The 15,670-nt window shown below is 42.2% G+C and overlaps 1 protein-coding gene across 3 annotated transcripts; it reads right to left on the reverse strand.

Annotated features, from left to right (window-relative positions):
• On the reverse strand, window positions 1–14,783 carry PEX26 (peroxisomal biogenesis factor 26). Of its 3 annotated transcripts, XM_040437036.1 has the most exons (7): window positions 12,318–12,461; window positions 11,790–12,029; window positions 8,477–8,614; window positions 6,874–6,941; window positions 6,625–6,786; window positions 5,803–5,949; window positions 1–315 (listed from the first exon to the last, which is right to left on the reverse strand). In XM_040437036.1, the coding sequence occupies exons 1-7, from the start codon at window positions 12,332–12,334 to the stop codon at window positions 233–235; spliced, it is 855 nt and encodes a 284-aa protein (XP_040292970.1). In that variant the 5' UTR covers window positions 12,335–12,461; the 3' UTR covers window positions 1–232. The 3 variants fall into 3 exon arrangements, with proteins under 3 accessions (XP_040292970.1, XP_040292963.1, XP_040292955.1); XM_040437029.1 differs by lacking the exon at window positions 12,318–12,461 and adding an exon at window positions 14,707–14,783 and having other exon boundaries at window positions 6,625–6,941; XM_040437021.1 differs by having other exon boundaries at window positions 6,625–6,941; window positions 12,318–12,459.
• Between the last annotated feature and the right edge of the window lie 887 nt (window positions 14,784–15,670).

A 15,670-nucleotide genomic window follows, 5' to 3' on the forward strand; every position in this document is an offset into this window, starting at 1 on the left:
AACCGCACAATCATATTCTGTTTATTACAAAAAATCAATATAAATTAACATTTAAATTACAATTTTGTCAAATCCAGGAGTTTTTTCCCCCTCTAAAAATGAGATACACAATGTATCAGAATGTAGAACCACACTGTTCTTGCTGCTGCTTCTTCTCACGTATTTTCCAGTCTGTGTGTCAGTATATACTGCAGCTCTGGCATTTTATTCTCAACCCCACTTAAGAGTGTGCTCAGTGATTCTTGAATAAACTAGTGAAAGTCTGGCGGAACAGAAGCAGCAGACGTAATATCGGACCTTGAGATGCTGGAGAAGCTAAAAGAGAAGAGAAGCCACATGAAAACACGGGACAGGTCAGGGTTGTACCATTTCCTTTCACCTTCTGACAGATTTTATTAAATGGTATCAATAAAAATTATAGTTTCTCCCACCAAAAAACAAGCCCTCATACAACTCCGAAACAGAAATATAAAAAAAAATTATGGGTATCAGAAAATTGTGATGCAAAGAAAATGTTGATTTTTTTCCCCCAAAGGTTTTCATTCTTTAACCCTTAGGATACAGAGGGTTTTTTCATTTTTGCGTTTTAAACAGCAGAGACCTGCCGCCGCACGTGTGAGCGGCCGCCATGTTTGCCTATTGCTCCAGCGCCGTACATGTACGGCGCTGGTAGTGAAAGGGTTAAAAAAAAGGTGAAACTATAAAAATGTAGTATCGCTGTAATCATACTGACCTGAAGAATAAGGATGTCATGTCATTTTTATTGCATGGTGAATGCCGTAACATGAAAACTCAAAAAACCTTTCTGGAATTGGGCCTTTTTTTGTAACTTTTACCCCACAAAAAAGTTAGTTTTCTGTTTTCCAATATAAGATATTGGGGGCACATTGCTAGGACATGCCCCCAAAGTCTGATAGGTGCGGGTGCCACCTCTGGGACCTGCATCTATCTCTAGAACAGAGCCCGTAAAGATAAAGAGAACGGACCGTGCATGCACAGCCACCCTCCATTTTTTCCGATGGGTGTGCTGAAAAAGGCCAACTGGTGCACTTGGCTATTTTTGGAAGTCCAATACAAATTAATGGGAAGCGCACCGGGCAAGCAGGGCCACCGCTCCAGTTACTTCTATGGGGATGACGGAAATAGTAGAGCCTGGCCCTTATCAGACATTGGGGGCATATCCTAGGTGATATGTCCCCAATGTATGAAATAGGCCAATACTAAATAAATAAAAATACAACTTGTTCCACAACAAAATAAGCCCTCCTATGGCTATGTGGACAACAAGTATAAAAAGTTGTGGCTTTTGGAAGGTAGAAAGGAAAAAATGAAAACGCAAAACACCAAAAAAGAAATGGTGTTCTCTGGGCTACAGATACTGATGAGCTCTTCTCTAGCAGCTCCACTGATCAGCTGTTTGGGGCGGCCACCGTGCTGGATACTATACGTGTACTAAGCTGGAGGCAGATGGCTATGGCCATGCTGGGGTAACTGCAGCTCAGCCCCTATTCAAGTGAATGTGAGAGGAGTTTCAGTACACAGCGCATGGAGGATTCTGTGTCCTCTCCGGCGCCACAGCAGCCCTAGACAGCTGATTGTGGGGGTGCCAGTTGTTGAACCCCCACCATTCTGATACTAATGACTTATCCTGAGGATATGTCATCAATATCTGTAACCCGGAGAACCCCTATAGGTTGTATTGTAGACATATCTTTTTATGCTCACACAGTTATTTCTGATAGCTGAAAAACATGGGGCTGATGTCAAGAGAAAATCAGCCTCGGAAATCCAGGCATTTACTAGAGGTTTATGATGGATTTTTTAATGTTGCACACATTTTGATGGCATAAATGCAAAAAATACACTCCAAAGGGCACACCAGTGCATTTGGAGTCTATGTTCCCCCTCCTATTGACTAATGGGAAAAATACTAAGTAAAATACTTCAAGAAGTGGCATAGCACTTCTTGATGCGTTTTTTAACCACTTCCAGACCGGGCCATTTGCCCCCTTTCCAGGCCTAATTTTGCAAATCTGACATGTCACTTTATGTGGTAATAACTTTGGAACACTCTTACTTATTCAAGCAATTCTGAGATTGTTTTCTTGTGACACATTGTACTTCATGTTACTGGTAAATTTGAGTCAATATGTTTTCTAAATTTGAATCTCTCTGCTTTTAAGACAGATAGTGATACCTCATAAAATATTTATTAATTAACATGTCTCTTTTATGTTGGCATAAGGGTCCATTCACACGTCCGTGTGTGTTTTGCGGATCTGCAAAACACGGACATTGCCGGCACTGAATAGAAAATGCCTATTCTTGTCCGCAATTGCAGACAAGAATAGGACATGTTCTATTTTTTTCGGGATCGGAATTGCGGACCCGGAAGTGCGGATAGAAATGAATGGGTCCGCAATTCCGTTCCGCAAAATGCGGAACAAAATTGCGGACGTGTGAATGGACCCTAATTTTAGTAATTTTTTATATTTTTAGGACGATTTAGAATTTTAGAAGCAATTTTTGAAATTTTTAAGAAAATTTCCAAAGTCAGCTTTTTTAAGGACCAGTTCAGTTCTGAAGACACTTTGTGGGGCTTACATAATAGAACCAACCCATAAATGACCCCATTTTATAAACGACACCCCTCAAACTATTCAAAACTGATTTTAGAAATGTTGTTAACCCTTTAAGTATTCCACAGGAATTAAAGCAAAATAGAGGTGAAATTTCAAAATTTCACTTTTTTTGCAGCTTTTCCATTTTAATTTTTTCCTGGAACACATCAAGGGTTAACAACAAAACAAACCTCAATACTTATTACCCTGATTCTGCAGTTCACAGAAACACCCCACATGTGGTCGTATGTATGGTCACACGGCAGGGCTCAGAAGGCAATGAGCGCCATATGGTTTTGGAGGGCAGATTTTGCTTGAATGTTCTTTGGGCACCATGTTGCATTTGAAGAGACCCTGAGATAACCCCACAGTGAAAACCCCCAAAAAGTGACCACATTTTGTAAACTACACCACCCAAGGGGTGTAGCAAGCACTTCACTCAACAGGTGTTCCATAGAATTTTTAATACTTGGATGTGAAAATGAAAAATTTAATTAATATTTTTTTTTTTACAAGAAAATTGTGCTTTAGGCCCAAACTTTCTTTTTCACAAACAATAACATGAGAAAATCCCCCACAATGTGCTACCTATTTTCCCCTGAATACAGTAAGACTCCAATTGTGGTCGTAAACTGTTATTTGGGAATACATCAGGGCTCAGAAGGGAAGGAGCGGCATCTGGATTTTCTAACATGGTTTTTAAGAGCAATAACTTTCTTATTTTTTGTTGAATGAGCTGCGTGAGGGCTTATTTTGTGCGAGACAAACAGTAGTTTTTATTGGCACCATTTTGGGGTACATTTGGCTTTCTGGTTTCTTTTTTTAATCTCATTTTTTGGGAGGTGAAGTCACAAAAAACGCAGTTTGGTGTCCTTTTTCAAATTTTTTTTTACACCGTTCACTGGATGGGGAAGATCATGTGATATTTCTATAGATCCGGTCATTACGGATGCAGCCATATTTTTTTATTTTTCTGGCTATGTGGGTGGGGGCTTATTTTTTGCGGGATGAGGTGACGTTTTTATTGCTACTATTTTGGGGTACATACCACTTTTTGATTGATTAACATTATGTTTTTTGAGAGGTGAGCTAACTAAAAAAAATCTGTTTTGGCGCAATGTTTATTTTTTTTATTTTTTTAAGGCATTCACATGATGGGGTAGATCATGTGATATTATTATAGAGCCAGTCATTGCGGACACGGTGATACCAAATATGTCTATTTTTTTTTTTTTCTTCTATTTTTAGCATTTTTTAAATGACGGATTTGGGGGAAATTTTTTTTTTCTAAATGTGAAACTTTTTTTTTTTCCAAAACACTTTATTTTTATTTTTTTTATTTTACACTTTGTGTCCTCCATAAGGTCATACAAGATCTCTGGGGGACATTTAACTTTTTTTTTTTTTTACTATTGATTTCTGACATAGTAGCCCCAGTTACAGGGGAAATACACCCCCCATAGAGGCTGTACAGCACTATACAACGCTGTACAGCCTCAGTGCAGGGCTGATCGTGGTCTATGGAAAACCCGACAGCTCCTGCACTCCCCTGGCCGTCACACGACCACCGGGCAGCGATCTCTCTGGGGTGCCCTGCTGTCACTGACAGCGGGCCCCCCCTCTCGTCAGCTGCACGATTAGCGTGCAGCTGCCATCTCTGAATGGAACGTCCATTCAGAGATAAACCCGACCGCCCAGGATGTTTATAGTCAATCGGCGGTCAGGAAGTGGTTAACTACACTGGGGGAAATTTAGCAAAACTGGTGTAAAGGAAAACAAATTTCCGGAAGCAATTCCGACAGGTTGTACCGGCAGAGAGTTCTCCTGATCAGGCACTGCCAGAGATGCAACTGGAATGCAACTATAATGGGGTCTGGCAGAGAGCCAGCAAATATACGGAGAACTGGCTGAACAGAAACCGCTGCACGCTGCGGTTTGTGCCTGGCCAATTCTTGGCATTCTCTGTTGGAACTGGCTGCCGGATGACAATGACGGAGATGTGAAGCTAGCCTTAGTAGCCGATAGTAACCAACCAGATTCCACCTTTATTTTTTGGAAAATGAAACGATCAATCTGATTGGTGGCTATGGGCAACTAAGGCTGAGTTCATACATCAGTTATTTGATCAGTTATTTCCATCAGTGATTGTGCGCGAAAACCAGGAAAGGGTCGAAAACACAGAAGAGGAGCAGATCTTTCCATTATACCTTATTGTGAGTCAACACCAGTAGTGAAGCCTACTCAGAGATAAGGTATAATGGAAAGATCTGCACCTGTTCTGCGTGTTTGACCCTTTCCTGTTTTTTGCTTACAATAAGAGCTCCTTCAGACGGCCATATGCTATCCACAAAAATGTGGATATGTTTTTTGCGGATTAGAAGCAGACCCATTCACTTCTATGGAGCCCTTTTCTTCCATTCTACAGCTCCGCAAAACAAATAAAACATGTCCTATACTTGTCATTAAAAATCAGGACGGGGTCTATGTGTCCGGAAAAATGCGGAATGCAATCTGCATTTTTGCGGATAGCATACTGCCGTCTGGATGAGCCCTAACCGATAACTGATCAAATAACTGAAGTGTGAACTTGTCCTAAGCCAGTTTTCCATTACACCAGTTTTGCTAACTCTCCCCCACAACTGTAAAGGAATGCAGTGTTTTTCCTGCTGAAAAACATGGGAAGCAGATTTCAAGTGCTTTTGAACCATTTTTCAGTTTGTAATACAAACGGTTTACACGCCAAAGTGCACTTAACATTAAACAGTGTGACTATACACTGATAGGGTACCCCCTTCCTGGACAGACCACTGAATGGAAGCATACTTACCTGCTTCCCGGTGCTGGCTCCCGGGTCCTTCGTTCCATGGTCTTGGCTGCTCCGCAGAGCTCCCTGAATATAGACTTCCTGTTCGATGCAACTACAGCCAATCACTGGCTGCAGCGGTGTCCTTCTCCCCTTGCATCACGTGACCAATGGCATCAAACAGGAAGTTTATATCCAGGTAGCGCAAAGGAGCAGCTGAGGCCGGGAAGCAGGTAAGAATACTTCCTTTCGCAGGTCTGCCCAGAGGTGGGGGGTTGCCAACATCCCCCCCAAAGGTGCACAACACGTTAGAAGGAGATTTTCTGATGTGCCTATGATCAGTAGTGATTCGCCTACAGTGATCACCATTGACCCTACCTGGATCAAGACGCAGGAGAATGACTGACATGAGTAGGAGTGCAAGCAGTACCAGTCGGAGGGGTATCTTACGCGTCCACGTCAGTGCTGCACTCAGGGCCCCATAAATCAGCTGAGCAACCTGCAGATATCTTGCTCTTACATTTCCTGCAATGCAAAAAGAGTCCGTTCAATCATAAAGCGAATTCTGTAAATCGATAAAATATCTCTGAGCCCAGAAATACTGCCAGTGGCCTAGAAGGAAACCACCATCACCAATGGCCAAGGGTCAGAAGCTGCAGCAAAATGCCATCTCCAAGTCCCAATAATTGTTCTGCACTCAGAAGGGCAAAATCTCAAGCCTATGTGCACTCATAGACATCTGATGAACTGCACAATGTACACCTGTTTGCTGTCAGTGAGTGGGCACATTGTTGTGGAGATTAAAAACGTAACCAAAGCTAACAGTTCTCACATCAGTGGATTTACTACAGTTGTATCCAGTCTAAACATCCCTGTGTGGTCCAGACTGATATGTTTTACCTGCACAGACACACTGTAACAAACAGTGCAGAGCTGATCTTTTCAGAGTTATTGTAAAAAGTATCCATGTGATAACTGGTAAGTATACCTTCTATTTCATTAGAGTTAGTGCCTCTGGGCACTTTTTGCAATAACTCGGGCAACCCCTTTAAGTCTCTAGATGTAAACAAGACTGTTCCCTATACCAAACAGCAAGCAGAGATCTTGTAAATGACGAGAAAGTGAAACTCTCCAGAAATATGGTCGATAAATGGCATTGAGTGCTGACCATGCATGATCCCCAGAATTAGAGGATTATACCTGATGGGCTGACTGACTGTTCATGGCTCACACGCTCTCTTTCAACTTTGGCCTCCTCCTCCTCTCGTTCCAACCGGCGCTTTTCCTCTCTCACGGCTGTTAGCACCACTTCCTGTTGCTGTTTTGAAAACAACTGAGGGTCCTGCGCCAACTCCTCGGCCTCTGAGAAGTGACCAAGGGGGAGGAGAATATTTATAAGATGCAGCTCCGCTACTCTCTTATACTGCAGTGAAGGATAAGCGACGTGACCTCTAAGCCAATCTCTGCTCAGCTCCAGCATCACATGGGGCTGCTTCACTCTGCTATACAGGAGGAGGCTGCAGAAACAGAAGGAGGTCATGAGATGTTACTTATCCTGTACTGCTATTAACTTACTTCCTGTATTATACTCCGGAGCTGCACTCCCTATTCTGCTGGTGGAGTCACTGTGTGCACGTACATTACTTATCCTGTACTGATCCCGATTTAGATGCTGTATTATACTCCAGAGCTGCACTCACTATTCTGCTGATGTAGTCACTGTGTATATACATTACATTTCTTATCCTGTACTGATCCTGAGTTACATTCTGTATTATACTCCAGAGCTGCACTCATTATTCTGCTGGTGTAGTCACTGTGTACATACATTATATTACTTATCCTGTACTGTTCCTGAGTTACATCATGTATTATACTCCAGAGTTACATGCTGTACTATACTCCAGAGTTACATCCTGTATTATACTCCAGAGCTGCACTCACTATTCTGCTGGTGGAGTCACTGTGTACATACATTACTTATCCTGTACTGATCCTGAGTTACAACGTGTATTATAATCTAGAGCAGCACTCACTATTCTGCTGGTGGAGTCACTGTGTACATACATTACTTATCCTGTACTGATCCTGGGTTACATCCTGTATTATACTCCAGAGCTGCACTCACTATTCTGCTGGTGGAGTCACTGTGTACATACATTACTTATCCTGTACTGATCCTGGGTTACATCCTGTATTATACTCCAGAGCTGCACTCACTATTCTGCTGGTGGAGTCACTGTGTGCATACATTACTTATCCTGTACTGATCCCTATTTAGATGCTATATTATACTCCAGAGCTGCACTCACTATTCTGCTGGTGGAGTCACTGTGTACATACATTACTTATCCTGTACTGATCCTGGGTTACATCCTGTATTATACTCCAGAGCTGCACTCCCTATTCTGCTGGTGGAGTCACTGTGAACATACATTACATTACTTATCCTGTACTGATCCTGAGTTACATCCTGTATTATACTCCAGAGCTGCACTCACTATTCTGCTGGTGGAGTCACTGTGTACATACATTACTTATCCTGTACTGATCCTGAGTTACAACGTGTATTATACTCCAGAGCAGCACTTACTATTCTGCTGGTGGAGTCACTGTGTACATACATTACTTATCCTGTACTGATCCTGGGTTACATCCTGTATTATACTCCAGAGCTGCACTCACTATTCTGCTTGTGTAGTCACTGTGTACATACATTATATTACTTATCCTGTACTGTTCCTGAGTTAGATGCTGTACTATACTCCAGAGTTACATCCTGTACTATACTCCAGCGTTACATCCTGTATTATACTGTCTATTCTGCAGCTTCAGAACTGAACTCTCCCAGCATTCCTTGCTTGTTCAGTGTCTGTATAGACATGAAACAAACCCCCACCACCTACTTTATAAAAGCATATCTAACAATTAGCATGCTAACTATTTCCACTGACAACCATGTCAATAATAACATACATTTCTTCTACACATAAACTGTAATGGTATCTTTATACGACCACCCTTGAATGGTTCAGCCCAGGGGTGACATTACCACATCTCCATGATATTGTGTGGCATCTCTTGTGGGCGGTAATACTGAAGCAGCCAGGGCAGCACCTCCCGCCATCGCTCCATTTCTGCCAGGGCCTGGATCGCTATTACCACAAGGGCTGCCTTCACCTGATCATTCCTGGGGGCATAGAACAAACAATTACAGAAAAAAGTCACAGTGAAATAGTTTTCACTTACAAAAAAGGCATTTTCAGGTTTTATGCAAAGTTAATCACTACAGAGTTCTGCAACTTTCGACAAGACAATGAGGGAGATTTATCAAAACTGGTGCAAAGGAAAACTGGCTTAGTTGTCCATAGCAACCAATCAGATTTCACCTTTCATCTTTCAGAAAATGAAAGGTGGAATCTGATTGGTTGCTATGCTAAGCCAGAAGTGCTTTGCACCAGCCTTGATAAATCTCCCCATTTGTATTTCAGTTCCTCTCCGCTATTAAGATTGTAGTTTACACTGAAAACTCTAAAAGCTAAGGATCCAGTCATGGGCACTTGTGCGAAACTTTATATCCTGTGCCATTAACTGTGCTTTTAAATCCTTGTTATTATAAAACTGTACCAAGCGAGGCTATCGCATTACATGATTATCAGCGCTCAGATCCGCACACTGCACCAAAGGTCCTGATTGTTTTCACCGTCTAAATTAAACATTATGGCAAACAGATCTCCCAGGACCTGGTGTGATACAGAACACTTAATCCACCTAATAAACCTCACAGTGCTGGCATGGAAACCAGGTGGGGGCTGATCCTGCTGCTGCACGGACTTTACACCGGAATATGAGATAATACAATGTAATGTCACACAACCGAAGCAGGAATCATTGCCGAGATACGTGTGATTATAGCAGGTCCCTCCGTCACAACTCAGGGTGCAGAACAGCTTTTATTTTCACCTGAGCTCAGTATCACCCTCTGCTGTGTACTGAACTGAGTAAAAGCTATCAAGAAGTGCCCCAAAAGGTCAAAAGAATTATAAGACCAGACACAGACGAGCGAGTTCAGTGCAAGAAAATCGCAGCGTGTGTCAGTGTGAGGTCCCGTTCTGACCTCTGCTCCTCTGACAGGATCGCACAGCATTATACTGATTTAGAAGGCTGTGTGTCCCTGTGAGACCTGCAATCTATCATATTACACTGACAGAATTATGTCAGTGTAAGACCTCAAGCACATGACTGTAGTTTCAGTCCGCATCCAATCCACAAAATGATGCGACCCAATTCATTTCAATGGGGCAACAAAAGATGCAGACAGGGCACCGTCTTCTGTCCACATTTCCGTTCCGGGGATGCGCAAAAGAAATAGAACATGTCCTATTTTTGGCAATCTTGCAGGCAAGAATAGGCATTTCTAACAGTAGGCAGGACTTACTGATCTGCAAAATGCGGAACGTACACAGCAGGTATTTGTGTTTTGTGGATCTGCAATTTGCGGACCGGATATGATCGTGTGCAGGAGGCCTAATTCTGTAGAAGCAAGGTCAAGCATAGACACACAGCATTATAAAGGTGCATTCACACGTCAGTATTTTTACCTTTCCAGATAAACGTTCCTGTTTTTTGCGGATCCGAAAATCTGGATGACATGAGGATGATTTTAGCATGTCATCCGATTTTTTGACGGATCCATTGACTAGAATGGGATGACGGAACGCAAAATCGGACAAATAGTAGGACAGGGTATATATTTTTTCCAGGATCTGAATAACGGAACCCACGGAACGGAATCGGAGAGCACCATGAGTGCTCTCCGATTATTTGCGGATTCCATTGAAAATGAATGGATCCGCATAACGTTCCGTTTTTAATCGGAACGGATGCGGAACACCAAAACGGACGTGTGAATGGACCCTAATACTGTATGATCCTTTCAGAGGAGTGGAGTTTGAAACAGGACCTCACACTGCCATACGCAGCAGCTTTCTCTCACTGGACTCGCTCATCTGTGTCTGGCCTTATACTGCCACATACATACAAGAATATAACTACTATAATACTGCCCCCTATGTACAGCAATATAACTACTGTAATACTGCACTCTATTTACAAGAATATAACTACTATAATACTGCCCCCTATGTACAGCAATATAACTACTGTAATACTGCACTCTATTTACAAGAATATAACTACTATAATACTGCCCCTAGGTGCAAAAATATAACTACTATAATACTGCCCCCTATGTACAAGAATATAACTACTAAAATACTGCCCCCTATGTACAAAAATATAATTACTATAATACTGCCCCTATGTACAAGAATATAACTACTATAATACTGCCTCCTATGTACAAGAATATAACTACTATAATACTGCCCCCTATGTACAAGAATATAACTACTATAATACTGCCTCCTATGTACAATAATTTAACTACTATAATACTGCCCCCTATGTACAATAATATAACTACTATAATACTGCCTCCTATGTACAAGAATATAACTACTATAATACTGCATCCTATGTACAAGAATATAACTACTATAATACTGCCTCCTATGTACAAGAATATAACTACTATAATACTGCCCCCTATGTACAAGAATATAACTACTATAATACTGCCTCCTATGTACAAGAATATAACTACTATAATACTGCACCCTATGTACAAGAATATAACTACTATAATACTGCCTCCTATGTACAACAATATAACTACTATAATACTGCCTCCTATGTACAACAATATAACTACTATAATACTGCATCCTATGTACAAGAATATAACTACTATAATACTGCCTCCTATGTACAACAATATAACTACTATAATACTGCCCCCTATGTACAAGAATATAACTACTATAATACTGCCCCTATATATAACTACTATAATACTGCCTCCTATGTACAAGAATATAACTACTATAATACGGCCTCCTATGTACAAGAATATAACTACTATAATACTGCCTCCTATGTACAAGAATATACCTACTATAATACTGCTCCTATGTACAAGAATATAACTACTATAATACTGCCTCCTAGGTACAAGAATATAACTACTATAATACTGCTTCTATGTACAAGAATATAACTACTATAATACTGCCTCCTATGTACAAGAATATAACTACTATAATACTGCCTCCTATGTACAAGAATATAACTACTATAATACTGCCTCCTATGTACAAGAATATAACTACTATAATACTGCCCCCTATGTACAAGAATATAACTACTATAATACTGCCGCCTATGTACAAGAAAATAACGATGATACTGCCCCCTATGGACACATTTAGGACTGGTATATAGGGCAGATGATGTCTGACACTCACTTTGTGTCCCTTGGTTCTGTAGTTATGATCTGCAGGCCTCGCTCGCACAGTTCTAGGGCACCTGCAAAGTTCCTCTCTAGCACCAGCAGGTCAGTAGCTGCGTCCAATAAAGAAAAGGCTGGGGGCGTGCCTGAAAGCGACAAGTGTGACCAGTCCCACATGGCGCTCAGGGAACAGCTGGATACGTTCTCTGTCACCGCCATGGTCAGGTGACTAGCAGATGTCAGTGCTGTCTGTGACCTTTCAATACAAAACAATGCAGTTACTACACGATAATGATGTACAGCCCCGATGTATACACACAGTGTGAGTGAGAGATACAGTCCGCTAGTGTACCACCGTAGTAGTGCGGTGCAGAGATCAGCACAGCAAACTGTGGCAGGAATTTTAGAATAGCTATGATCAAGTGCAACTTTTTTCTGCATGCTTTTGTGGCACCGTGACAGTTCACACCGTGGTTTTTGCAAAGGTAAAAATCCACCTCAAATTCGGTGGAAGAAACCAGTCCGGATTCTGGAGCGGACCTACTTGCGGTTTAGCCTCATTGAATGAATCTAAACCAGGAGAGATACCAGCGGCTTCCAATGATGTCCATGAGGACATGTCCGTCCTTGGCAGGATTGTGGCATTAAAGTGTGACCTACTACCAACGACAGGCAGATACACTGCGGCGGCTGGCGCCTTTTTGGTGTGGAATCCGCATCAAATATTCACAAGCAACTAAAAAGAGGTTTTCCGGGATTTTTGTATTGATGACCTATCCTCAGGATAGCTCATTAATATTAGATTGGCGGATGTCTGACACCCGACTCCCCGCTGATCAGCTGGTTGAAAAGAAGACCAAGCTCTGGGAGAGCGCAGCCTTCCTTTCATTAGTTGCACGAAGCGTGGCCTTGTTTCAACCAGCTGATTGGCGGGAGTGCCGGGTGTCAGACATCCGCCTGACCACACATACGCCTTTTTATGGCGGTGATTAAGGGGCCTTAGGCTGGGACGCCACTTTTTTACTGGAGTGCTGATCAGGGCTTTGTAACACTTAACATGCCATGGGCAACGGTGCCCGCCGCATGTAAAGTGCTGACAGAGGGAGCAGACTCCCTCTGTCTCCCATCGGCACCCTGCAAATGCGATTGCGGGGTGCCGATGTGTGTGTGAAGGCTGCCTGGGGTCTGATGTAGGCCCCAGACCAGCCTTGAGTAATTTTCCTGCCTGTCAATGTCAGAATAGCATTGCCATTAAAATGCAATGCACTATAGGAACAATGCATTGCATTTTAAAAGCAATCAAAAAGTTGTCTGTTATAGTCTCCTTGTGGGACTATTAAGTGGTAAAAAAAGTAAAACAAAAACCTCATTTATTCAATAAAAAAAAAAATTACGCTTTTTTTTCCCATTGAATATAAGCTTTTCAATTAAAAACATTGCAAAAAAATGTATCTTCCCCATCATTTTGGAATTGCCGCGTCCGTAACGACCTGGACTACATAAATATCACGTAAATTATCCCCTACGGTGAACGCCATAAAAAAAATAAAAAATGACAGAATTGCTAATTTATTCTTAGTTGCCACTGAAAAAATGTAATAGAAAGCGATGAAAAAGCGCCATTTACTCCAAAATGATACCAATGAAAAATACAAGTCGTCCACCAAAAATGAAGCCCTCACACAACTCCATATAACAAAAAATAAAAAAGTTACGGGTCTTGGGAAGTAGCAATGCAAAAACATATTTTTCTTAAAAAAAAAAAAGGGGGTTTTATTGCAAAAAAGTAGTAAAACGTAAAAAAAAACATATGTATTTGGTATCACTGTAATCGTACTGACCCAGAGACTAAAGATATGTTATTTATACTGAAAAATGAAAGCCGTAAAATCTATAACTTAAAAACATAGTGGCACTATTGCCGTTTTTCCCATCTCCCTCCCAGAAAGAGTTAATAAAAGTTAATCAGAAGGTTATGTGTACCCCAAAATGGCACCATTAAAAACTACAACTTGTCCCGCAAAAAACAAGACCTCATAAAGCTATATAGACAGAAAAAAAAAAAACGTATAGCTCTTGGAACGCGATGATGAAAAAAGAAAGAAAAACGCTTGGTCGGTGAGGCCCAAAATAGGCTGGTCACTAAAGGGTTAAAATCCCGGACAGATTAGGTCCAGATGTGTTCAGGGAAACTCGCACCATTTTGCAAGCAAGTTCAGTCAGCGAGTGCAATGCGTTTTGATGCGTTTTTCATGCGCGTGATAAAAAACTGAAGGTTTACAAACAACATCTCTTAGCAACCGTCAGTGAAAAATGTATCCGCACTTGCTTCCGGATACAATGCGGACTATAGAATACGCAGACTATAGAATATGCTGCAAAAAAAACGCAGACTATAGAACATGCTGCAATTCTCATGCAACGCACAAGTGATGGGTGAAAAAAAAGGCTCATGTACACAGACCCATTGAAATGAATGGGTACGGATTCAGTGCGGGCGCTATGCGTTCACGTCTCGCATTGCACCCGCGCGGAAAACTTGACCGTGTGAAAGGGACCTTAACAAGGCAGAGAAGACCTAGACCAGGGGTCAGCTCAGCAACTTTCCGCACTCCAACGTTTATGAAACTACAATTCCCAACATGCTCCATTCATTTCTATGAGAGTTCTGAGAAGAGCAGAGCAAGTATGGGAGTTGCTGTTTCACAACAGCTGGGGTGCCAGAGGCTGCCTACCCCTGGCCTAGAATTTTTTTGTGGCCCTAAAGCCCATTTTCCAGACCATGTTTTATAACAGGGCACAAAAATTATATATATATCTACACACACCAATAATTGTTTCTTTTAGATAATACATGGCTCGAGGTGTGCTATGGAACTACAGCACCCAGAATGCATGTGTAGTTTTAGCACGGAGGTCCCTGTCACAAGTACCGTGTGCACAACGATCACCACCCGTACACCGTGAGACCCGGATGTTGAGGCTGTTTGCGGCCACGAATATAGCTCCGCCCACCCGTTGTCATAAGCCAAATAATCGTAAAGGTTTCAGTTTGTTCCTGATGCAAGTGATGATACAACTGATATGATTGGCTGGTAGGCGGGACGGGGCTGCACGGATTGGATGACGAGGAACGTGGTTGCCTTGCCTGCCTGTAGGCTTAAAGGGATAGTAAACCTGTAGCTTGTTAGCCGAACCGCTCCATGTACTACACATAGATACTAGTCTATAGTATAGTCGCCATGACAGGAACGCATGCAACTGTACTTTTTAAAACGTTGCAGAATTTGCCTTGTTGCTGTAAGCAACCTATCGGAGCGCGCCCATCCATCATGCCCTGGAGCACTGGGGCGCAGGGAGCTGCACTGTTACTGGTGGCTGTGGGCAGGCCAACCATGAGGAAAGAGGTGAACTTCGAATAAAGGACAGTTAGGGTTATGGGCATGTGTCCTGTAAATGCATTTTCCACATGGGAACTGAGTGTGGTAGGTCCCCAGTATATGCACCTGAATACATGACATGTGGGGGAGCAGTATATCAATATCTGACATGGATTTGACGCTTTGCAATGCAGAGGGTAAAATCTGCAGCAAAGTGACAGCATTTCCGTGTCAAACGCCACAAGATCTTGGGAAAACGTGCAGCTTCCTAGGCCAGTGGCACGTGGCCTAGGTGCAGCTCAGTCCCATTCAAGTGAATGTGCCTGGCCTGCAATACCAGACACAGCCACTATACAATGGAGGTGCTGTTCTCAGTAAGCTGCTATGAGGCCGTGGTGAGCACCGCAGTCTCTTCAAACAGCTAATCGGTAGGGGTGCTGGGTGTTGGAGCCCTGCTGATCTGATATTGATGACCGATCCAGAGGATAGGATAGAGGGCCATTATAACTATTAGGAC

The sequence above is a fragment of the Bufo bufo genome, chromosome 1, assembly GCF_905171765.1.
Source record: "Bufo bufo chromosome 1, aBufBuf1.1, whole genome shotgun sequence".
Lineage (NCBI taxonomy): Eukaryota > Metazoa > Chordata > Amphibia > Anura > Bufonidae > Bufo > Bufo bufo.

What these genes read in the sequence shown, in the direction of transcription:
- PEX26 (XM_040437021.1), bottom strand. An exon ending in ACAGTCAGTCAGCCCATCAG is followed by an intron (nt 5,950 to 6,624) that starts GTATAATCCTCT and finishes TTTGCATTGCAG; the next exon opens with GAAATGTAAGAGCAAGATAT. An exon ending in TCTCCTGCGTCTTGATCCAG is followed by an intron (nt 316 to 5,802) that starts GTAGGGTCAATG and finishes CTTCTCTTTTAG; the next exon opens with CTTCTCCAGCATCTCAAGGT.